At 41.6% G+C, this 25,675-nt stretch overlaps 2 protein-coding genes across 2 annotated transcripts; both read right to left on the bottom strand.

Annotated features, from left to right (window-relative positions):
* Positions 1 to 1,512: 1,512 nt before the first annotated feature.
* Positions 1,513 to 6,786, bottom strand: LOC139367607 (E3 ubiquitin-protein ligase MARCHF9-like). The gene is made up of 4 exons (XM_071105870.1): positions 6,424 to 6,786; positions 2,950 to 3,105; positions 2,189 to 2,381; positions 1,513 to 1,852 (listed from the first exon to the last, which is right to left on the bottom strand). The coding sequence occupies exons 1-4, from the start codon at positions 6,745 to 6,747 to the stop codon at positions 1,524 to 1,526; spliced, it is 1,002 nt and encodes a 333-aa protein (XP_070961971.1). The 5' UTR covers positions 6,748 to 6,786; the 3' UTR covers positions 1,513 to 1,523.
* A 9,905-nt stretch (positions 6,787 to 16,691) lies between these two features.
* On the bottom strand, positions 16,692 to 25,232 carry LOC139368453 (tetraspanin-31-like). Its single transcript, XM_071107361.1, has 6 exons — positions 25,052 to 25,232; positions 24,017 to 24,184; positions 20,471 to 20,551; positions 19,723 to 19,863; positions 19,156 to 19,266; positions 16,692 to 18,914 (listed from the first exon to the last, which is right to left on the bottom strand). Exons 1-6 carry the CDS (start codon positions 25,112 to 25,114, stop codon positions 18,840 to 18,842), a joined length of 639 nt encoding a protein of 212 aa, XP_070963462.1. The 5' UTR covers positions 25,115 to 25,232; the 3' UTR covers positions 16,692 to 18,839.
* Positions 25,233 to 25,675: the final 443 nt, after the last annotated feature.

Here is a 25,675-nt window from a genome sequence, read left to right as displayed (position 1 = left end):
GTTCTGTAATACACATTATCCAGAGACAAGGTGATTAGTTCTCTAGGTGGCGACAATTAGCCACAACACAACCTGGTGTCCTTCCACAATGTAGCAGAGTGTACAGAACAACAGGCCTTTGACACAGACAGGACAAACTTCCAAAGTCCATAAATGTCCACCTTATGTGATTGTGTTCATCAACAATGAAAGCGAAACGTATCGCAATTTGAATGTAAAACCAGATCTCTCTTGAAGGCCTAGTAATCACAATGAACTAATCAGCAAACCATTTTTACTGCACAAGTGTGTAAAAAGAAAAAACAAAGACACAGGAGTGAGACAGTGAATAATAAGGGATCCTCAGATCTCCATCTTTAATCCAATGGTTTGTTTGCTTGTTATCAAATCTGAATCATCAGCACACAGCAGCAAGTCGGTCATCTCTGTCATAGCTGAAATAACACTGCCATCAGTCAGATTTTTAAAAAACGGTTTGGTGCAATTAAAACCAGCTGAATAAAAAGTGTTTCTTTTGACAAGCACCTTTCTGAATAGAGCAAATTTGTAGAAGTGCTTAAATGTTATGTGGTAATTATGCGGCATTAAAAAAAATGATATACCCATGCAAAATTCACTGTGAAATGTACAGATGTCTTTATTGCAGAGAAGGTAGGACTAGGAGTCATTTGAATCTTAATAAATGCATTGTTTTCCTTTTGTAGATGATCCCTTGATCCCTGTATTGTTTGCAGTAATGAACGTCGGTTTTCATATGATGGCTTTGATGCATGATGTAATATGATGTAGTATTCTTTGTTCTCCAGTCTGTAGCCTAATCATCATTAGCTACAGCAATATTTCAGAACTGCGGAACTATTATTATTATTATTATTATTATTATTTAGAGCTGTTTGAAAATGCTTGGCGTGCCATAAGGAGTTTCAGGTATCTCCTTAAATCATACACCCCGTATAAATATCAAAATGACAAAAAAAAGAAACCATACCAGAAAAAAAGAAAATACATGTATTTCCTTGTGCATCCTGAAATCGGACTGAAAAATATCCTTGGATTGGGTTGTTATAAAGCATGTTGGATAGTTTGCATGTTTTCCATAGTTTATAATAACCATTCAATTATTACAAATCATGTGCATCGCTTTTTTTAAACAAACTCATGTAAAGATCCTCATATGTGCGGTCTGTTGCTGTTTCAGGACGTTTCCAAACATCCAACACATTGCCTCGAACCCAGGTCTCCCAGCAAACTCATAACAACTGCTCCAGTAGGATTAACCTACTGGGCAGGGATCGTAATGAGCCTACCAAGGCAAGGGTTGTTACAATATCATAGTACCTTGGCTGCAGGTCCAGACATTGTCTTGTCTGTACGTATCCTTCCTTGGGCTGGGTACTGAAATCGAGTTCCTCAATGGAGTTGACAGAATCTTGAAAGAACTGACCAGACCCCCCCCCCCCCCCCCCCAGAAAAAAAACAATACCCTGCTTTATTCCTTCATTCCACCCCTTCCACGCTCAGTTTCATACCGTTGTCACCCTCATCACCACCTCCCGGTTGGCCGAGGAGCCGATACGTGGGTTGTGTGGCCGTAGCTGGCTCAGAATATGAAGGATGGTGTAGCCACAGTGGTGGTCCAGAATAGTCCTGAACCTCCGACTCTGTCTCCTGCTGCCGCCACTACCCAAGCCATGGGGGTTACTCCGTGAGCCCCGACCCCCACCCTTACTGCTACTCAACGGGTCCCCCAAGTCATTGGCTTTTATATAGTTCAATACTTTCCATTGTTGATTGACAGCCTGCCATCGCTTGAATATACGGTATACTGATGAGCCCTCGTGGATTATAAGCCCTGGGAAGAGAGAGATGATTTTACAGAGATAGAAAGATGCAAGGCGTTCAATTATTTTTAAGGCATGAAATACTTGGGAGTAGGCAATAGGTACAAATCTGTCATACAAAGCACCTTACTCTAGTGCTAACAAATTACAGACATTTGGTATAACCACACAGTGCAGACACGTAAGCAGCGCCATCTGTTTTGAGTCTGGCAATGCACCATTTTCACCAGGTAGACTCTACAAAGCTTCACAGTGTGTGTGTGTGTGTGTGTGTGTGTGTGTGTGTGTGTGTGTGTGTGTGTGTTAATGTATGTGTGTGTGTGTCTTCTGTGATTCCTCCTCCTCACCGATGCACACGATGTCCATGAAGCCGTACATGCCGTAGCAGATCTGGAAGAGCAGGTCCTGGCGCTGCCACTTGGCCGAGGGGCTGAGGGACGACCAGACGAGCCAGGAGATGCTGGCGATGAGGAACAGGGAGCCCAGGATGATGGCAGCGATCTGGACCTTCTCGATCACCGTCAGGGAGATGGCCTGCCACTGAACAGAACGGACACGAGGGCCAAGAAAGGGACAATAAGGGGAAACAGTCAAATGAATAGGATGTCATTTCAGGCACAGATTTAGTGAGGCAACAGGAAAAAGTGTCAGCACAGGTCCAGTTTTCACACTTTCCTCCTTGCGAGTGCCCAAGACTTGTTCTAGCAGAGTAACTGTAACGCATAGACTAGTGCACCAGAGCAGAGCACTGTGTAATACTCTGATAGGGGTATTGTACGTGGTTTGAAGTTGATGCATCAGCAGAAAACTGCCTGTGAGATAAGATCTGTGCACTGTGGCCACTAGAAAAACCGTCATTGATTTTGGAGGATGAGAGTAGACCAGGTGCACAATGCACACACGACTGGAGTGGATGAGACAGACCCCTACTCCCTAGACACTTCTGTAAATCAGAAAGGATTGGATAGGTATAAGCAATATGAGGACAATCACGAAAGTGGAGCTACTGTTGTATTGTACTGCATGAAGTACCAATTGGCTGGGGTCTGATTCTGGCCAGAGCGTAAGTCCTCGAGAATGAGGGGTTGGGCGGAGTGACGAGACATACCTGCAGTGGGTTCTTGGTGCTGATGGCCAGGACATGGTACTTGAAGTAGCAAAGCTCACAGCTCCAGGAGCCTCTCTCGCTGATCCAGCGGATGAGGCAGGGCTGGTGGGTGCAGCGCACAGAACCCTTACAGCGACATGGGCTCAGCAGCTCTCCCTGCAGGAGAGAGAGGGGTCCAACCATAGAATTAGAACGACTAGAATAAACATTCTCATTCAAGACAATGTTCTGTGATGTGAGTCTGATGTGGCATAACACACCATGGGTTATTTCTGAATTGGAAATATTTTGGAATAAGAAACGATACTGGATAATGGATAGCCCTTAATGTCTCACCAAAGCTACTGTTTTTTGTGTATGTCTGTCTGGCACACTCAGTAAAAATACAATGGGTGGACCCACACAGGTTGTGGGGCACCTTAACACAATATCACAATCCTCCCACATAGTTTAGAGTTTGAAACAGTCAGAAAGCAACTATGAATGACCTATTCATTATTAATTAGAGTATCTTCCTCCTCTTCCACAATTTCCACCTTAGTAAATGGAAAATCAAAAGTGGTGAAAACATCAGTACTGTAGCTAAATGTCGAGGGTAGTATATTACTCAATGCTAAAATGATGCATGCCTAGGAATAATTAGTAGATCAATGCATGTGCCCAGCTTGATGCTGGCCTATTGGCCAGAACGAGCCAATTAGGGCCCGGCAACATCGGCAGGGGTGCACAGAGATTTGAAGGGCAGGCAGGTGAACGGGAGGTGAGCCATTCAACCCCTACTGTTCACACAAAACGGGTCCCAAATGGCAGCCTATTCCCTTCATGTTGCACTATGTCAAAAGTAGTACACTATATAGGGAATAGGTTGCCATTTCAGCGCAGAGACAGACTCTCAGTGAACTCAATCAATACAGGCCCTACTGCAGTACCTACAGCAAACATTGCCCTTCTCATCTGGATGGGTAGGATGGGATAAGAAGAACTTTCATCAGGTTGACTCTTGAGGAATAGAGAGACTGTTGAGCATTGTAGATTTTTTTATATATATTTTTTACAGTTATGTATGTGTCTAATTATACACATCTAAATAGGCTGAAGTTAAAAAAGTAGCCTAGTAATTCCCCTGAATGCAGTTTCCTATTCATTGCTTGCAGTACCTACAGCAAACACCCCATCTAATTAGATCATCCCCACTTAAGTAGATTGTGAAATCCATGACGGGAATGTGCAAGTGCACACTTCAGAAGGGTGGAGAATCGGGACATAGTCCATGAGGACTCGTGAAGGAAAGGGAGTATGTTGAGATGTTTTGAATAAGTTTGGCATGAGTCATGTGTACACATTTACCAATTTACTCTTAAGAGCACGCAAATAAAAGACTAGTATTACGTTCTACTTTTCATATCAAGTTAAACTGCAAATACATCTGGTAGCAATGAACAAGATCAAACCACAACCAAAATCTAAAGTTATCCATCCATATTTAAAATTGTATTTAATAGTGCCATATTAGAAACTACCCTCGCTCCAGAAATAATTTGATCCCAAATGATTTTTAAACACAAATGGGGAAAAAAATGTTTTCATTTTGGTTCAGTTGGTAGAGAGTGACTCATTTAACCCATGTGTATTTCTCCCTAAATAACCAGTTGCATGTTTTTTTGACAGGGGCTTTACAATGACACTTCATAATCTTTTCCTGTTTTTTACATTTATTTTCCCCAGGTTTGCTTGTTTAAACCTTGTTATTATAAGATACTTTCATTGACTAACAACATACCGATTTGAGTGGGGGAGAGGAGCCACATGTCCCATCAGTCATAAACTGGTCAGCAGTATATGAGGAAGTATATATATCAGCAGCATATGAGGAACTGAATAAAAACTTAAACATTTGTTGTACAGCAAAATGTCAAGCCAGGTAAAAGTAATAGTGTGTCCACCCACCCACCCACCCACCCACCCACACACCCATCCACCCACACACACACCCACCCACACACACACCCACCTACCCACCCACACACCCATCCATCCATCCATCCAGGCACCCATCCTGTCTGAAGCAAATGCTGCCTGGCACTGCCCAGAGCCTCATATGTGGCTAACATTCCAAATATGAGGCTATGGCACAGCCTATTCTGAAGCTAGACCATGTCAAGTGGAAAGGTTGGTGATGGAGCACACAGAAATACAATCACTAGAATGGGAAAATGTAAGTCGCATTGGATAAAGGTGTCTGTTAAATGGCATATATTATTATTAGTATAAAATCTCCTAAGACCCCAGACCACCCACCTTGACTTGAATGGGAATTCCCGTTCTAGATATTATATTTCTATGGGTGCACATGCCATTGCAATACCATGGAGTTCTCCTTCTGACGGCTCTGACAGGAAGTTTAATTATGAATCATATTTCATGCGTCCCACAGAGCAAGGTTATTATATTTGTAGAAGTAATTGCTCAACTGACAGGGACATGACTGTCCCCTGTTGTGACCCACTTGAATAATGAAATAACAATTAAATGACAAAGTGGCTGGGTCTACGATAACAGTGGTACAGGAAGCAGTGCTGAAAGATAAGTTCATATCATGTCAATCTAAAGAAGATTGATGCTGCTTTTAAATCATTCTTAAAATGTATTCTGAATGTGTGTTTGCCTTTGCCTCATAGTCTATTCACTTAAGGCCCGGCCAATTAGCCTGAGATCCAAACCATGGTCAGAACCAGGTAACTGATCAACATTTCTTACGGTTATATTACAGGTGTGAAACAACTGCCTGTTCCTTTTTATAGTTTTTCAATTCTGCATAGCTCCCATTGAGATTACAGATGCTATGAAGTAGCACCTACTGTATACTGTAATAATGCTATGACAAACATAAAATCTCACAAAGTCATTAAGTAGTGATTTCCATCTGTGCTCCAGTGGCACTTACACCATATCTCATTATCTCAAGGCCATGGTTAACGAGCTCAGCCAGGCTGTACAGGTTCTGCACATCTGTTGTGTCAAATTTTGGCTGAGGACCAAAGCTCCGTTCATTGTTCTGCATCCCTATACATTCATTGGCTTAGAGGCCCAAAGACATAGCCTGGGTTCCAGTCTGTTTCTGCTCTTCTGAAATTCGTTACCAGTTCATTACCAGGCCAATTATTATTCACGTGCACAAGTGGACCATGACATCAGTCAAGCTATAATCAACATTGTTATAGGCTATATAGTACTAAAATAACAATTGTATTTGTCGTATTTTCTCAACCAAATCAATTTGTCAATGTCACAGAACACACCAAATCGAAACAGGTCAAAGTGTAGCAATATAGGTTTACTATAGGCCTACACGCGTACTAACATTCAGAACCATGGACAGCGTAGGGCTATTGCCTAATGGTCAAATTGAGCAGTTTTGTGTTGTGGCGCGAAAAGCGGGACAACGAAGGCGTATGTATCTATCTGGGACAGTACCTGCTCCGGACCCTGAAAGCAGATACGACAGCGCAGGCTGCTTGCAGTGCTGGTGAGCGACACGGCATCCAGGCCCACTTGCAGTTTGGGGTCCTTCTCCTCAAAGCCCAGGCTCCGAGGCCGAGGATCCGTCCCGTAATACTCCTCCTCGTCATCCCGGGAGGAGCAGTCCACAAAGGGAGGCCAGCCGCAGCCGCCCATCCCAAGACCCCGCATGCTGGACCGTCTCTCTGCTTCGGCTCGTTCAGGCTGTCTCGAATCGTCTCGCATAAAAACCAGTACTTTCAGTTCGTTGAAAAACATGCGGATCCTATATTTGAACATGTTTGGCTACATTAATTATTCAGAAGGGAATGAAACCAATTTGAAAATAAGGTGGTCTCAAGAAAACATTTAATATACCTTTGATTTAGGAGAAGGGTTATTATTATTATTATTATACACCTATTATCTTTAGCCAATTATTGTGCTGCATATGCTATTATTTAGGGGATTTTACCTAAACATTTTCTGAATAGTATCACTGATGAGCTTACAAAACTTGTAGGCTCACCCTACTGTAAATGTTCTGTCAAATGGTAAGAAATAAATGACCACGTCTTGGTTGTTGTCTGATGGCATGTGTGTCTAAGACAATGCAGATGAGAAATTTCCCTCTTGAGAAGCTCGATACACTCTCTCAATATTCATTACGAAAACAACTCTGCGAATGCTGTCAAGCTAGATTCTTCCTCCACCCCTACCACCACAAATACGTGATAGGCCTATATCGTCCATTGCCTGCACTATCGATCTAAATTATACACATCATCAAATACCTTGCATTAGGGGTTTGCAGCAAAAAAAGATATGTTTGCTACACAAAGCAGAAGACATGCCAGCGTGGACTAGTGGAAGAGTGAACAACGGAGAGACATAAAATAGAACGAGATGTAAAAAATAAAAATAAACATTCCATGTCCAACCCCACAGTCATATCTGGGACTGTTGTCAAGAAGCATAATCCAAAAGGGTGCGGACAGACGATATAATGAAAGTTAGATGTAAGACGTGTGATTATATCGTGTTTTTAATGATCCTTAGTAGCATCCCAACCGTCAGATCATGTTTTTTTTTTCCTATTCCACATCTGTAATGTTTTGGATTGATCCATCAAGAATGGTCCACCTCATTCCACCCGACGTCCACACAGAGTGGATCCAATTTGCAATCCAGTGAATTTGCATGTTAAATATATCTGTAAATATATCCACTCAAAACAGCGATACATCCCACCTTCATTCGATAGCCATCAGCATTTCTCTTCGGTGTCTTCAATCTTTGCGTTGAAAATATGGTGCACCGAAATTTGAGAATAACAGACCAGAATTCAAAACAACAGTTGCTGCAATCTTCTAATTTACAGACCGATGGAGATGTCTACACATCCGAGAGGGCAATTACAGCAGTAGCCTAATGCCATTGATATTGTAGCCTAGCCTCTCAGATGGTGATGATGATGATAGCCTACTGCTTGCTCGCGCTGCCTGATTCCTCCTCGAAATGGTCGACTTTGATAGTGAACCAACGCAGCACCTACTTCCGGAATTAATACTAGCCTACAAGAATGAAAAACTGCATGACACTGGTATACTTTTATCATGTTCTTCTCTACGGTCATTAGTCTGTCTCCTCTGTATGATATGGATGCACCCTCTCTGGAGCCCTGTAGTTAGGGATGGGGAGGGCAGATTCCGTTCGGCTGTTGTATTGACAGACGACGCTGTCGCTGTCCAAGGTGCGATCTCGCCCAGTGACGTGTGCAGTCACAGTGCCACATGCACTACACTCCCGGGAAATATACATGATGACGCCTGAGCATCTCTTTCTTTCTTTCTTTCTTTCTTTCTTAATTTCTTTCTTTCTTTCTTTCGAATTCAGGGACGCTTTCTTTTCCACCATTCTTTCTTTCACCTGTTTCTACACTCCACATTATCAACAACTTTTGATCTTTGGGGACTCAGTCTTTTTCGACCAGGACACTATCAGCGATTGACTTGGACTGAAATATGTACCGGTACTGTTTATATTTAGGTGCAGGAGCTCCACAATACTTTTGAATGAATATTCTATAAGAGGAACAGGAGTTCAAGAAGTAGAAAATGTAAGGTCCTGGTACTCAACTCTGGTGAGCTTCTGCCTAAATCAAGCACGGATTAATACACCAGCAACCACTAGTTTACTATAAGGTCCATGAAATTCCTCATGTCATGGTGATAGAGAAACAACTGAGAAAGTTCATGCTCCTTCCTTGGTGAGGGAGAATTGTCTCGGGGCCATTTCACAGAGTGCACCAGACAAGGTAATTAGGTTATATCACACGCTGGGGTTGTAAGGTCAGTTTAATCACACATAAATAGACACACACACACACTGAATTATTGGCTGTTCCTTGACCACTGGTCGGCCCCCCACACTCAGCATTCTGAACCCATAGCAATTCCCTGCTATGGGTTCAATTCCCCAGAATAGATTTTTTAACACATACTCTGCACTTGTGGATTTTTCAACATGGAGCTTGGCTTGAGATGCAGTTCATAGGCTATTATGTGAAGTCTCCATAAACTGTCATATTTGCTATCCCGTATTCCTACACGAAAACCTCTCATGGTAATCTGAGGCGTAGTTTCAGTGACTCGTAAACATCCTGCCCCACCCCCACTCTCACCACCTGCCCTGATATGATACTTCCTACCAATGAGTGTATGGGGTGTGATTCATACTGTAACAGAACAATTCCGATCACACAATATCCTTACGCTCTCCCATACTGCTAGACATGGCAGTGCAGGGCTAATTTTATGAACCCTAAAATGCACACGCCACCATTCGTATTGTAATGGGGGAAATATGATAACAACAGTATATCATCTCCCATACTGACAGTTTCAGGAGTAGCAGGGCAGGACGTCTTTCTTTTTACTGAGCACTAACAACATGCATCCACCCACCCACCCACCGGTCGGTCTGTTACATTATTGATAGGCTTACTGACCTGTTTCTCTCCTCTTACTGAACTGATGACAATGATTTCCCCTCCTGTTGGCCCTGGCTGCATCGTTACAGTGAGAGGAATGTAGATCTAGATCCAGACACATCATTATCTTGTCTCTTGTCTCGTGGTTCCATCCATAGAAATAGTCAGAATTGCATTCTTGTCTTTCTATTTCTATGGTCTTTTGATGCCATTTCCACTCCTTCTGTTATGTGATGAGCTGCGTCGAATACAACAGGTGCAGCTCATCACATAACAGAAGGAGTGGAAATGGCGTCAAAAGACCATAGAAATAGAAAGACAAGAATGCAATTCTGACTACCTTACAGTGAAATGCTTACTTGCAAGCTCTTAACAAACAATAGTTTTAAGAACCCCCCCCACACACAAAAACAATTATGAGATAATAATAATACAAAATTAAAGAGCAGCAGTAAATAACAATAGCGGGGCTATATACTGGGGGTACCGGTACAGAGTCAATGTGCGGGGCACCTGTGTTGAGGTAATTGAAGTAATATGCACATGTAGGTAGAGTTATTAAAGTGACTATGCATAGATAATAACAGAGAGTAGCAGCAGTGTAGAAGAGGGGGGGGGGGGGTGGCAATGCAAATAGTCTGTGTAGCCATTTGATTAGCTGTTCAGGGGTCTTATGGCTTGTGGGTAGAAGCTGTTTAGAAGCCTCTTGGACCTAGACTTGGCGCTCCGGTACCACTTGCCTTGCAGCAGCAGAGAGAACAGTCTGTGACTAGGGTGGCTGGAGTCTTTCACCATTTTTAGGGCCTTCCTCTGACACCGCCTGGTATAGAGGTCCTGGATGGCAGGAAGCGGTCCTCCTTTTCCTGTAGTCCCCAATCATCTCCTTTGTCTTGATCATGTTGATGGAGAGGTTGTTGTCCTTGCACCACACGGTCAGGTCTCTGACCTCCTCCATATAGGCTGTCTCATCGTTGTCGGTGATCAGGCCTACCACTGTTGTGTCATCGAAAACTTAATGATGGTGTTGGAGTCATGCCTGGCTATGCAGTCATGAGTGAACAGGGAGTACAGGAGGGGACTGAGCACGCACACCTGAGGGGCCCACGTGTTGAGGATCAGCATGGTGGATGTGTTGTTACCTGCCCTTACCACCTGGGGGCGGCCCTTCAGGAAGTCTAGCATCCAGTTGCAGTGGGAGGTGTTTAGTTCCAGGGTCCTTAGCTTAATGATGAGCTTTGAGGGCACTATGGTGTTGAATGCCAAGCTGTAGTCAATGAACAGCATTCTCACATAGATGTTCCTTTTGTCCAGGTGTGAAAGGGCAGTGTGGATTATAATAAAAATTGCATCATCTGTGGATCTGTTGGTGCGGTATGCAAATTGGAGTGGGTCTAGGGTTTCTGGGATGATGGTGTTGATGTGAACCATGACCAGCCTTTCAAAGTATTTCATGGCTACAGACGTGAGTGCTACGGGTCGGTAGTCATTTAGGCAGGTTACCTTAGTGTTTTTGGGGACACTGACTATGGTGGTCTGCTTGAAACATGTTGTTATTACAGACTTAGACAGGGAGAGGTTGAAAAAGTCAGTGAAGACACTTGCCAGTTGGTCAGTGCATGCTCGGAGTACACGTCCTGGTAATCCGTCTGGCCCTGCGGCCTTGTGAAGGTTGACCTGTTTAAAGGTCTTATTCACATCGGCTGCGGAGAGTGTGATCACACAGTCATCTGGAACAGCTGATGCTCTCATGCATGTTTCAGTGTTACTTGCCTCGAAGCGAGCATAGAAGCTATTTATTTTGTCCGGTAGGCTCATGTCACTGCACAGCTCTCGACTGTGCTTCCCTTTGTATTCTGTAATAGTTTGCAAGCCCTGCCACAACCGACGAGCGTCCGGTGTAGTACGATTCAATCTTAGTCCTGTATTGACGCTTTGCCTGTTTGATGGTTCGTCGGAGGGAATAGCAGGATTTCTTATAAGCTTCCAGGTTAGAGTCCTGCTCCTTGAAAGTGGCAGCTCTACCCTTTAGCTCAGTGCAAATGTTGCCTGGCTTCTGGTTGAGGTATGTACGTAGACAACGTCCTCAATGCACTTATTGATAAAGCCAGTGACTGATGTGGTGTACTCCTCAATGCCATCAGAAGAATCCCGGAACATATTCCAGTCTGTGATAGCAAAACAGTCCAGTAGTTTAGCATCTGCTTCATCTCACCACTTTTTTATAGACCGAGTCACTGGTGCTTCCTGCTTTAATTTTTGCAGGAATCAGGAGAATAGAATTATGTTCAGATTTGCCAAACGGAGGGCGAGGTAAAGCTTTGTACGTGTCTCTGTGTGTGGAGTAAAGGTGGTCTAGAGTTTTTTTCCCCTCTGGTTGCACATTTAACATGCTGATAGAAATGAGGTAAAACTGATTTGAGTTTCCCTGCATTAAAGTCCCTGGCTACTAGGTGCGCCGCCTCTGGATGAGTGTTTTCGTGTTTGCTTATGGCAGTATACAGCTCATTGAGTGCGGTTTTAGTGCCAGCATCGGCCTGTGGTATGTAGACAGCTATGAAAAATACAGATGAAAACTCTAGGTAGATTGTGTGGCCTATCGCTTATCATGAGATACTCTACCTCAGGTGAGCAAAACCTTGAGACTTCCTTAGATATCGTACACCAGCTGTTGTTCACCACCCCGTGTCTTACCAGAGGCTGCTGTTCTATCCTACGTGTATAACCCGCCAGCTGTCTGTTCTTAATGTCGTTGTTCAGCCACGACTCTGTGAAACATAAGATATTACAGTTTTTAATGTCCTATTGGTAGGATATACGTGCTTTCAGTTTGTCCCATTTATTTTACTTCGATTGAACGTTAGCTAGCAGAACGGAAGGCAAAGGCAGATTAGCCACTCGTCGCCTGATCCTCACATGGCATCCTGATCTTTTTCCGTGAAATCTCAGTTTCCTTCTCCAGCGAATGACTGGGATCTGGGCCTGGTCGGGTGTCTGAAGTATATCCCTCCCGCCCGACTCATTGAAGAATACTCACCTCATATTGGATGAAGAGTTATCGCAGTTCTGATGTCCAGAAGCTCTTTTAAGAGACGGTAGCCGCAACATTATGTGCAAAACAGGTTACGAATAACACACAACAAAAAAATAGCATGGTTGGTTAAGAGCCGTTAAGACGGAAGCCATCATCTAAAATAATAGAGAAATATCAGTTACTTTTTCCAAACAACATTCTATGTGGGTATTGATGCCCTGTGGTTGCAGTGTTATGTTCAATTATAAAAATAATTACCCCTAAGATACAAGGACCCAGGGCTGGGTTTCTACTAAGCTACAAACATGCAATTGTTTTAAGATGGAATATAAGGATCCCTGTAAGTATCATGTTTTAAATGTTGTATTATTTGATGAAATATTGAATTTGGTCTGATATTTGCCCATAGAAACGCATTGAATAACATACAGTTAAAGTCAGAAGTTTACATACACTTGGAGTCATTAAAACTTGTTTTTCAACCACTCCACTAATTTCTTGTTAACAAACTATAGTTTTGGCAAGTTGGTTAGGACATCTACTTTGTGCATGACACAAGTCATTTTTCCAACAATTGTTTACACAGATTATTTCACTTATAATTCACTGTATCACAATTCCAGTGGTTCAGAAGTTTACATACACTAAGTTGACTGTGCCTTTAAACAGCTTGGAAAATTCCAGAAAATTATGTCATGGCTTTAGAAGCTTCTAATAGGCTAATTGACATCATTTGAGTCAATTGTAGGTGTACCTGTGGATGTATTTCAAGGCCTACCTTCAAACTCAGTGCTTCTTTGCTTGACATCATGGGAAAATCAAAAGAAATCAGCCAAGACCTCAGAAAAAGACCTCCACAAGTCTGGTTCACCCTTGGGAGCAATTTCCAAAGCTTGAAGATACCACGTTCATCTGTACAAAAAAATAGTACGCAAGTATAAACACCATGGGACCACGCAGCCGTCATACCGATCAGGAAGGAAAAGCATTCCTAGAGATGAACGTACTCCTAGAGATGTCTCCTAGAGATGAACGTACTTTGGTGCGAAAAGTGCAAATCTATCCCAGAACAACAGCAAAGGACCTTGTGAAGATGCTGGAGGAAACAGGTACAAAAGTATCTATATCCACAGTAAAACGAGTTCTATATCAACATAACCTGAAAGGGCGCTCAGCAAGGAAGAAGCCACTGCTCCAAAACCACCATAAAAAAAGCCAGACTACGATTTGCAACTGCACATGGGGACAAAGATCGTACTTCTTGGAGAAATGTCCTCTGGTCTGATGGAACAAAAATAGAACTGTTTGGCCATAATGACCAATGTTATGTTTGGAGGAAAAAAGGGGAGGCTGCAAGCCGAAGAACACCATCCCAACCGTGAAGCAGAGGGGTGGCAGCATCATGTTGTGGGGGTGCTTTGCTGCAGGAGGGACTGGTGCACTTCACAAAATAGATGGCATCATGAGGTAGGAAAATTATGTGAATATATTGAAGCAACATCTCAAGACATCAGTCAGGAAGTTAAAGCTTGATCGCAAATGGGTCTTCCAAATGGACAATGACCCAAAGCATACTTCCAAGTTGTGGCAAAATGGCTTAAGGACAACAAAGACAAGGTATTGGAGTGGCCATCACAAAGCCCTAACCTCAATCCCATAGAAAATTTGTGGGCAGATCTGAAAAAGTGTGTGCGAGCAAGGAGACCTACAAACCTGACTCAGTTACACCAGCTCTGTCAGGAGGAATGGGCCAAAACTTATTGTGGAAAGCTTGTGGAAGGCTACCCGCAACATTTGACTCAAGTTAAACAATTTAAAGGCAATGCTATCAAATACTAATTGAGTGTATGTAAACTTCTGACCCACTGGGAATGTGATGAAAGAAATAAAAGCTGAAATAAATCACTCTCTCTACTATTATTCTGATATTTCACATTCTTAAAATAAAGTGGTGATCCTAACTGACCTAAAGACAGGGAATTTTCACGAGGATTAAATGCCAGGAATTGTGAAAAACTGAGTTTTAATGTATTTGGCTAAGGTGCATGTAAACTTCTGAGTTCAACTGCATCTATACATTGGAAAAAAGACAGGAAAAAAATAAACGAGAGATATAAGAAAGATCAGGATTTTTTACATTTGATTTAATTACTCATATTTAACCCCTTATTATTGTAACTAAAGTACTTCCATATACAGTATACTTCCATAATTATTTTTTGTAAACTCTTGTGAGTTTAGTGAGGCTTGTGGGCGTCCTAGAGAAAAACAACAACACATGTACGTCTTCGTGAGTCTCACCTTTCGATGTTGGGGTCATATTAGTGTGTAGCCCAAACAGTTTGGACGCTACAGACAGAAGTTGGCAGATCGGCTGTACTGACTTCAGACGAGTCCCAAGACGCTTGTGGGGGTCGTAGTCATGAGAATCTCTTCTTTCCATATTAGTCATATTAGTTTGTAGGCCAAATTGTTTGGAAGCTACAGACATTTTCGTGAGAAGAACAATTTTCGAGATGACAAACACCCCTGTAGCTCTGCCACCTTCCACCGCTGAAGGCCGACATCAGCAGATGCGGTGGATTGAAACTAAGCCTATCTAAAAATTTATATACCAGATATCTCTAGATTTGTTATTATTTATGCTAATTAGATATATGTATTATGCTAATTAGATAGATAAACAGCCATGTTATCAGATCTCTAATATAATATATAATCCATCATTTTAAGATATTGTAGGATGCATATGGTATTCGTTACTTATGTCTCTGAAAAGGCATTGTACATTACATGACACAAACACACACAACCACATAAAATATCATTATAGGGCCAGATGGTTGTCCCTGTTGGTGTGAATCTCCACAGCTCCTCCACTCCTCCAAGTTAATACACCCGGCATATGGACATGCATCACAGGGTAGGGAACGGGCTCAGTCCCAAATGGCACCTTATTCCTTGCACTACTTTTGACCAAAGCCCCTGGTCAAAAGTAGTGCACAAAATAGGGAATAGGGTGCCATTTGGGACATGGACTGGCAATAGGCCCTCAGGAGAGCACACTGACAGGATGGGGATGATGGGGACCAGCGAGGTGTTCAAACCACACACACAAACACACACACAGTTTGTGGACCAGCGAGGTGTCCAAACCACACTGCCATCCACGTACCGGAAACTCTGAGGACCCAAAGCCCTTACCAGGCACATTTTACTTACATAAATGTTCCTATTACACTCCAGGGGATAGGCCCCGCCCGACCTGTATGCAGGTACACCACCCTGCCAAGTCGTATACGTAGCCTATTAAAACACCCGCATGTGATTTGGTTACATCCCATCTAGGGGCGGGTGTTGAAAATTTGCATGAACTATGGTACAACGTATCGGAATATTGTTTATTCAATATGTCAATATCAGTCCCCCATAAAACCAATGTATAACATACTATACTAACCTCATGTCATGGAGGGATAGACTAGGGAATTAGGGATACTCAGATTATGTTCCCATTGTTAGTAAACTTGTTTGTGCTTACTTAAAAGGATGTGCCATTTATTTGAATTGGGAAAGTAATGCCTGTAACTACATGGTCTCTTGTATATTATTACCCAGAGTCTGCTGTCATGGGACCCAACAAGAGGATCAATAGATTTACATTATGGACATGAAAAGGATTCAGATTTCCGGACACATATGAAGCCTAGACCTGGATTAAAAAGCACTGTCAGTGGAGATTCTCCATGGAGTAAGATTTTTTATAGTCCAGGACGAGGCTTTACCTGTGTCAGGGAAACTACCTCATACATTTACAATTGTCTGAGAGAATTTCCTCAATATTTCTTCCCAGTCCTGGCTCCTTAAAACCTGACTAGAAAATGTACAGTATGTGGCATTTATTTTCAATAGATACAGGACTAAATACCTCTATCATACCGTTCATGTTAGTCAGCTGATCTTCCAGGAATATATTGCTATAGTCCACTTTTTCTAGTTCCTCTTGACTCCTTCTTTAAGCAATTGAATATGGATGTTGTGCAGCTGAATTGGTATACGCGCTGTGCTGCCACTGTGTGGTACATAGAGAGAGCTGCACATTGTAAAACAAGCTAATCCTTAGCTGGCCATGGATAACGTGTGTATTACAATAACTACTCAAATGTGAATTGAGATAACTTCCTGCCTAGAAGTGAGTCTCAAAATAGTCAAAGTAAAACATTTATCCTATCTTGTCATTTTTATTTGGAAATTGAAGTTTCAAAAATTCAAGATAGGGTACAATTGGGATAACAAGTGCACAAGGTTTTAAGTAGGGTACATGGTCTATAAGGTACAGAGTTAATATAATGCGTACAGATAATATATATATGTATATATGCATTAGACCTTGTAGTGGCTCCACTCAAGCACCATATCCACCATCAAAACCATATTAATTCACCATAAGTGGTTCAAGTAATACAAGCGCTGACATTTCAATTCATCTTAGTCCTACAGGTTGATCCAGATCAACAGAGGCCAGATGAGATGCCACTCCTCCACACCGCTGTGTAAGACATAGAACAAGCAGTAATGTGTTTTAACGAAAGCACCTTACTAAAAGCAGAATATTAAGTCCATTAAAATAAAAATGTCTGCTGTGCATTATCAAAACACTTTCAAAATGAGTTCAACACTGTTGAACAAAATCATGTCGGCAAATGAGGACAAAACCAACGACATCAGGCAGCAAAACAACAAATGCACAAACAAACTGAGGATTATGGAAAATTAAACAAGTACAGCAGGTCTTCACTATAGCTTCAACCAAATTAGGCATAACTTCTGATTTTCAGCTAAAAACTTGAAATGATCGATAATAGATAATTTCCCTTCTAGTTAAAGGTGCCATTTAACATTGTATTGCTCATTACAATTATTTTGGAAGAATACAAGACTTAGACATAACCAAATGATCTTACTACTTTCTTACCTTTATCATAAACCAATTCAAAGACGTGAACTATTGCTATTGTTTACACTTTCAACTGCCAATAACGAGAACCAATAGTGAGTTGGGAATAAACGTAATGTACCTTTAAGTAGCAGGAGAGGTCATAGTGCACTTGACTACCATGTCCCTCATAGGTCACTAAATCGTTACACTTATTGACATCATTTGTAAAACAAAGGAACATCGGAAATGCAGGAGGTGTGGATCATCTTAACCATCAAACCCGTCTTTCATGATATTGAAAACTTTCAAAAGACTATATACATGTACAACAAGGGCTGCAGTCCCATTGGCGATCTACCTACTTATGTGAAAGTTAAATTAGTTGGCTCAGTTACACAAGTTCAGTTCATAAATATTCTTAATCCTACCAGATTAACTACTTGACTATCTAAAATCAAACTTCTAAAATGCATTACCAGCATCTACGGCATCATCAATTCATTTGAAAAACATACATTTCCATCACACACCACTTCCAACGCGCACCCATTCCTTTGCGACAACTATTACTTTGAGATTTTTTGATCTGACTTCAAACCACAACACAGCATTTCACCTCAAATTAAGAGAGAAAAATAGAAACTTCCTGAATAATGCATTTGACAGCAATCGGTACATACCATACTGTAGTGCTACACATCACAGCTAGCACTAATCTAGAGGGCCATACTCAGCCGAATTAACACGACATACAGGTTGGAGGAAAAGGTGAATGAAATTGGCTTATTAAACGTTATACACAGTAGGGTTGTCAATAGGCATGGGAGAAAACAAGGTACTGTAGGTATGTCTGTGCAGCAGGGCAAGTGTAAAAGAATGTCTACGGTTACATGGTTGGAATATCGTCAGTCATCAAAGATCCAGTACTCAAATCAAGGCTGGGCAATAGCCCAATGGAGGTAATCATTTATCCTATCATACATAAGATCTGGATCCTTGCCAAAATCGAGACGTTTGACCTCTCGCTAAATCTAAACTAGGCAATATGAAGAGGAGTGCTTGCACAAACAGAGGTTAATGCAGTAGGTAGGCGATGTGTTTTAGTCCAGTGTGAATTCAAGGATGGTGTGTATATCGGAGGGGTGTGTCAGCTTCTGTGTGCGCTCTCTTGTCCGCAGATGTCTCCCAAATAGCACCCTATTCCCTATATAGTGCACTACTTTTGACTAGAGCCATTTGGAGCCCTGGTCAAAACTAGTGCACAATAGAGGGACTAGGGTGCCATTTGGAACAGAGCCCATTTGTATGATTGTGGTCCAGTTTAAACTCCTGAGTGTTTCTAGATGTGCACAACTCTACATGTACAGCTACCAGTGTATCTCCTCATTGGGAATCTACAGTACTGCATTAATTAGATGGGGTTAGACCGACTATAGGAAAGCACTGGGATTGGCTCTGGGGTCTTTCTGGTTCCTGTAGCGCACTGCCAGCCACACCCCAAGAATCTGGAAGAGAATGATTACATAATTCAGACAAGTATGTGGTCATAGCAAATGGCTTTTCACACTACCAAGCCAAAGCAAGATGTACTGAGCTGGCCTGGTTGCGTATCCACCATAGTGTCTGGAATCGTGGACAGTGTGAAAATATCCAAGTTGGCACCGTTTGGTTGGGGTTCGGGTGGTCACGATAGTGTGAAAAGAGCAAAAAAGTACCTAAAGAAAGGCTCGCAGCTCAGACACCCACCTCGGTAAAGCTGAAGAAGAGTCCGACCCCTCCCAGGATCTTCAGAGCCTCTGTAGCATGCTGTAGCATCATGGTACCACAAGTGTAGCAGTTTCTCCTGTCTTTACACGGCTGCAATGGAAGACAGACACGCTCGCAGTCTCAGCTGTGGTGTACTGGTAACAGTAGATCAACTGGCAAATACTCGGATAAAGCACAGGGAGCGAGGTACACACTACACTGGCAAAAGCAAGGGGGAAACATTCAGAGCTTCCTTGATCGTTACGTCCCATATTTATATGTGACAGGGCATTACCCATGGATAAAACCAAGTCATTTCCTGTGGTGACTAATCATGAACAAGGGGGAAATGTAAAATACAGCTGCATTTTTACATTTGAGTAATTTAGCAGACACTCTTATCCAGAGCGACTTACAGTTGTAGGTGCATACATTTTCATACTTATTTTTCAGCTACCATTTCCCTGTCATACTTAGTATGAGCAGAAGGACACATGTATTACAAGTACAACTATTTCCAGGTAGTATTTTGCAGGAACATGCATTACAAGGACAGCCAACCCTTACAGCATTGCAGCTGAACCAGTCCTGGGTAAACTGCCTCTGACCGAGGGTGTTGTTGAGCAGGCCACAGCAGTCCAGCCGGCCCTCCAGCTCTCCCTTGGTGTTGTTGCTCATCAGACTCCAGGTGGAGTTCAGCAGCTTCTCCTGGAAAGAGAGAGGGCGTATAATAATAATACTACTAATGCCATTTAGCAGATGCTTTTATCCAAAGCTACTTTTTGTCATGAGTGAATACATTTTTTTGGAGGCCCCGGTGGGAATCGAATCCATGATCATTTGCAATTGCAAGCACCATGCTCTACCGACTGAGCCACACAGGCCCATGAGGACATGAGTGAGTGGAAATACAAGAGAACATAGGCTCTGTTTACACAGGCAGGCCAATTCTTATATTTCTTTCAACTAATTGGTATTTTTTGATCAATCACATCAGATCTTTTCACATCAGCCCTTTTTCCCCCCTGATTGGTCAAAGACCAATTAGTGGAAAAAATTACCGAAATTGGGTTGCCTGTCTAAACGCAGCCATAAAGATTGATTCTACAGAGAAAGAGGGAGTGGAAGGGAGCAGCTGACAAGGCATATCTATGTCATTCCTTTCAGATCTACACAAGTTCCTAGGGGGTAGGGTCAACTCTTACCCTACGAGTTCCGGAGCCTGCTGTTTTTTTTGTTCTACCTGATCATTAATTGCACCCACCTGGTGTCCCAGATCTCCAGAGTTGAGTTTGAGAGATCTATGGGAACTCACCTGCTGGTCTTGGTTCATGGCCAAGCAGGAGCATGAAACTCCAAATTGGACAAGGAATACCAGGAAAAGTATGATCATGTACTACAAGGGCCCGGTTAAAGGAAACAACAAACTGGTAATTTATCAACTAGGCCTATATTGAGAGAGAGAGAGAGAGACAGAGTACATTCTACATTGGAGCTTCTACATTCTACAATGGTGTTTCTACATTCTACATTAGAGTTTCTACATTGGGAGATAGGGGGTAAGCTTACCTATTAAGCCCACGTCCATCTTTCGATTCAAAGAAGGGAAAAAAAAGAATATTTTCTGCTATTTAGTGTTTCAACCAGTTTATGTGGTCGTTGTATCCATACCAGTTTTTATTCGAAGACAACCAGATGTTTTATTACTAAGTTATTGACATGTGTAAGTTCCTACTACTGGCCAATTTCAAAGCTGCAAAATAACTTGTGGTGGCGACTCTCAGATAAACACATTTTTACAGATGTTGTTTTTTTTTGCACCTTCTCAGATAAGTGATGATACTTCATGTAAAATGAAGAGATTCATGTGTTGATATGCACAAGATAGCATACTACATGGGTATACATTGTTTTATGGATTTTGTCTTATTTTACTGTTAAACTAACATTGTTATACATACACATTTTTGTAAATTTGACATTTAGCTCAGGTGGGCTTAACGGTTACTGTAGAACACAAAGCACCCCCTGGAAATGAAAATAAATATAGTTCAATACTAACTTTGCATAATATTGTAGTCTATAGTTTATATTTATTCCCCAAACAATTGGTTTCCAATTTTTTTTTAAACTATAAATCATTCATTAAGCCCAGTATGCATTGAAACACATGGGGATTGTGTGTTGATATCCCTAATATTCAATGAACCTGAGCATAAATATGTATTTTCTTCTGATTTATGTTGATTAAAATACTCAAACTAGAGTTATGCATCTATCCATGGTGCCTTTACCAAAAGTAAGAACAATTAAAAAGCCTCTGTAGTCTCTCCAAGATGTTTGGAGTAGACAGGTCGTTGATACAGTGTCATGACGTTGGCCTGAGGGGGGAGGTTTATGACCCCCATAAATACCTTTCCCCTTTTTCCTCTCTCTACTCTACCAATGTGACTATTGAAAATCCCTTTGTTAACATTGAGTCTGGTGACATTAAAAGATGGGGAAACGGAACCATATTTCGGTAATCCAACCAGTTGAAAATATGTGTTGGGACTTAATGAATATGATGTCAGTTCAGGTGGTGTCTGAGACATGATTACTGATGATAGGACGACATAAACTGTTTCTTGGAAAAATCTACACATTCTAGTTATCAGATTCACATGGAATTGTTGTGCAATTTAAATGTTTAAATATGAAACTATTTGTGAAAAGATTAAATGTAATTTTTAGCTCCTAAATGAGAGAATTGGTTTTCATGAGTAAACTATGCTCAACTCAGTGGCCCCGCCCATGTGAACAGACACTGGTTGTAAACTATGAAACACGGCCCTCTCTCCCAATCCTATATAAGCCCCTTGACGAAAATGTAACTTTTTGCTCCAAGGGCGTGTGGACTTGAGGTCCCCACGTTGAAAGGACAAAGTCCACCTACAGAACTAAGCCAACCTCAGCAAGAACCTGATGAAATTAGCATCGAATTTCAATGCGAAGGTGACGACCTACACGCCGGAAGGATGAATTTCGACTATACCAGCCAGAATATAGCATGAGCTTAAAGTATGGCAACTTGGTATGAACATTGAACTCTTATTCACTAAAGAAGTGATACCTCCTAGCCGTTGCGTTAGCGCAGCAACTGTAGACGTGGGCTAGGAGAGGACGGACAGAGTATCTCTCCTACCACACAACGACGGTACTAACAAGTATCCATTCTACCACCAGACATTCTTCAAAGGAAAACCCGGCCTCCCATCTACGACCAACTGATCGAAGCGCAGCTCAGAGTAAATATTAATTGCATTTTCCTTTTTCAAATGGGCGGTAATTTTGAATGCATAAGATACTGTATTTACGTTAGCATAGCTGCCTACGGCCCGATAGACACACAAAACCTCTTTGCTCCTCAGTATTCTCGCTCTTTCACTCAAACCCAACCCCCTTTCCTTGTGTAACCAGCTGTCATATCTGTTCCGTCCGCTAGGGACGTTTTGCTTTATGACATACTTTGTCATCAATGTATGATCCATTCTGTGTAGATGTAATTCTGTGTGATTATTTAGGTATTTAGTAAATAAATAATTAAACCAAATTTTGTATTGCTGATTCAACTTCCTGCCAGGGTTCGTGAAGATAACTAAGAACTTACAACTTTCAGATGAGACTAAATAAGGTGAAGATTAAATATTGACTGCTATTGATGTAAAAGATTAATAGGTCTTTAAGAGTTTATTCGGAAGATAACAGCTCTATAAACATTATTTCATGGTGCCCCGACTTTCTAGTTAATTATTTACTATTTATTATTTATTTAATATTAATTACAAAGAAATTATTTTATAGAATAGCATGTCATATCACTTAATCCGGCATAGCCAAAGACACGACAGCAGAGAGAGAAGATTTTAAGGATATCAGGGATAGAAGACCTACAAGTAGCAGACAAAAATGGAAACAAATGAGAGACAAGAAGATGACCATTGGACGACTACTCATGCAGTTAGGCACAGGGCATTGTCATATTGTTGTCTCTCATCCAGGTGATTCTATTGTTTGGTTCACCACATGTACCATTGTAATGCAACAGTAGAGAGGGAGATTTGAAACTGTCTTCAGACAGGCTTTAGGGAGACAAGTTGAACTAATTAACAATAATAGAAGTACAGCAAATGTGAACCAGCATTTAGATAATTAATTTAAACTTGTGTGTGTTATGGTCTTTGTGCATGGCTTCTTATCCACAGCGGACCAGTGTGGGTGCAGGGTTGTGTTCTAACCAAGCAATAACACACCTGATTCAACTAATCCGGTCTTGAATAGTTTAAATCTATGAATAGTTGAATCAGGTGTGTGCTGGTTGGCAAAAATAAAAGCCGAGCTTCACATTGATCTCTGTGGATACGATTGGACACCCCGCTGTTATGAGTGGTAATTTCACGATGAATAGTAATGATCAGTTTATTTTTATAACTTTAGGGGAGATTCATATAATCTAAGATCCCATAAGAAATGTCAGCATGCATGTTTTCAACATTTGGAAACTGGATTCAAATTGATTATTTAAGAGGTTGGTTTATTTGGAATATCTATGGATTTAACGGTACATTCGGTACCCATAAGCCCAGTCTGGACTTTTCACATATTTGATCAAATATTTTTCTCTTACAATAAAAAATGTCATAAAACTTCCCATGAGATGTTAATCTTTCATTTGATCGCCACCTTTCTTACAAAAACGTAATAGATACACTATTCCAAACTGTAATACAATGAAGTCAGGGAAACTGTAATTAACGCCCAACGATTGACTCAAACTGAGCCACGTTAGGAGACTTCTTCCTACAGGACACATAAAGGATACAAAGAAGAGCATGACTTGGTGGTGGTGGATGGCTCCGATGAGTCCCACGATGGCTATGAGAAGCAGGAAGAAGCCCACAGCTATGACCCCACCGATGATGTGGATGCTAGACACAATGCCAAACTCCTTCCCCCATGCTGCCACGCCTATCAGCAGCAGACCTACCAGCTGAGGAGGGTGGTAGTCAAACACAGTGAACTGTTAACCTGGTCCCAGATGTGGTTGTGTTGTCAACTCCTTTGGTCATGGTACATATTTGCAATGCTCATAGGAGTTGGCAAGACAGCACAAACTGATCTGGAACCAGGCTTAAAAGAAGTCATAGCAAGAGGTAAATTAACAAGCAATCAAGTAAGGAACCACTGGCAGTTTATGCTGAGGACATGGGAAAGGTAAGATAATAACTAGGCCAATGTGCTGATTGAGGAATGCATCCAAACAAAAACAACACACACACAGATCTGTTATCTAAGGGCTGAGCTGAAAGAGGAGAACTATGCACTATAGCAGGGTTTCCCAGACCGAGGATCGAGTGGACCTTGTGGAACAGCTGTAACACGTGTCAGTGAATATTCAGAGGTCGAGGGAGATAACGCTCACTGTGAACTAGTTATATAGCTAAATCAAAACCCGACTGGGTCAGCTAGCTAGCTAATGTACAGTATTGTTTCGAATAGCTAGATAGTTACATCTGCAAGTGAATGTGTAGTTATGTTTTTACCCAACCCAAGCAATGATGCGTTCTAATATAGCAGTTAGCTAACTTTAGTAGGCTACCGTTATTTGGTTAGCTAGATAATGTTAACGCTAAATATTTGACACAATACATTTAACGTTAGCAAAAGCAACAATCTCCGTCAGAAATTACCCATATGTCCAGTTAGATGACATCGTATGCTAGTTAAAACGGAATTTAAAAAAAATGTGTTAGCTAGCTAGTTACACAATCTTCCATTTGCCAGTTAGCTAGCTATCCAGTTTAGCTGTGTAGCAAGCTAACGTTAGCTAGCTAAGATGTTCCACTTCAATACTCACAATGTAAACCACATTTAAGGAACAAAGCGCGTTTTTAGAGCAGGTAAATCCACCACAGACCATATTCGTATTTTTTAAAATCAAAATTCTAAAACAAAGACCTTGCTTTAATAGCAAAGCTTTCACAGGCTAACTGGCTAAACTGATTTGTTGTTGGTCTGGCAGGCAACAGCACACAAGTGAAAAGAGGGCGTTGTCATGACGTGTGTGCATGACATCATCAAGACTACCTATCTTTCTGTATACAGTATGTGGAAGAGAAAATGTGCAACATTTTCCAAATATCATAATTCTTGAATAAAATAAAATATATGATCCAGTGTAATGTGTTATTCATATCACATATGGGGTAATGAATTATTATCATAAATAAATGGAAGGCCTTACTCCACAAACCTTGACAAGGAGAATGGCAACATAGTGCAGAGAGGGTTGAGAAAGAGAGAGACACAAGTGGCACTCAAAGGCAGATGATTGTTATGTAAACATTAACTTACCCATGCATTGGCATTATGTCATGTACAGCAACACCAGCGACCAGCAACACGAGACAAGGAGAGGCTCTGATGCTGTCAGTGTTACTATAGGTTTGTTGTTGTGCCCTTATTGTGAACATAGAGATAT

This window comes from Oncorhynchus clarkii, chromosome 16 (genome assembly GCF_045791955.1).
Source record: "Oncorhynchus clarkii lewisi isolate Uvic-CL-2024 chromosome 16, UVic_Ocla_1.0, whole genome shotgun sequence".
Lineage (NCBI taxonomy): Eukaryota > Metazoa > Chordata > Actinopteri > Salmoniformes > Salmonidae > Oncorhynchus > Oncorhynchus clarkii.
This window is presented reverse-complemented; position numbering and strand designations above follow the sequence as displayed.

What these genes read in the sequence shown, in the direction of transcription:
- LOC139368453 (XM_071107361.1), bottom strand. Translation starts at nt 25,114, where the DNA reads ATGGTCTGTGGTGGATTTACCTGCTCTAAAAACGCGCTTTGTTCCTTA. An exon ending in CCTTAAATGTGGTTTACATT is followed by an intron (nt 24,185 to 25,051) that starts GTGAGTATTGAA and finishes CACCCTCCTCAG; the next exon opens with CTGGTAGGTCTGCTGCTGAT. An exon ending in ACTGGTTCAGCTGCAATGCT is followed by an intron (nt 19,267 to 19,722) that starts GTAAGGGTTGGC and finishes CTTCCATTGCAG; the next exon opens with CCGTGTAAAGACAGGAGAAA.
- LOC139367607 (XM_071105870.1), bottom strand. Translation starts at nt 6,747, where the DNA reads ATGTTCAAATATAGGATCCGCATGTTTTTCAACGAACTGAAAGTACTG. An exon ending in GCTTTCAGGGTCCGGAGCAG is followed by an intron (nt 3,106 to 6,423) that starts GTACTGTCCCAG and finishes TCTCTCCTGCAG; the next exon opens with GGAGAGCTGCTGAGCCCATG. An exon ending in GCACCAAGAACCCACTGCAG is followed by an intron (nt 2,382 to 2,949) that starts GTATGTCTCGTC and finishes CGTTCTGTTCAG; the next exon opens with TGGCAGGCCATCTCCCTGAC.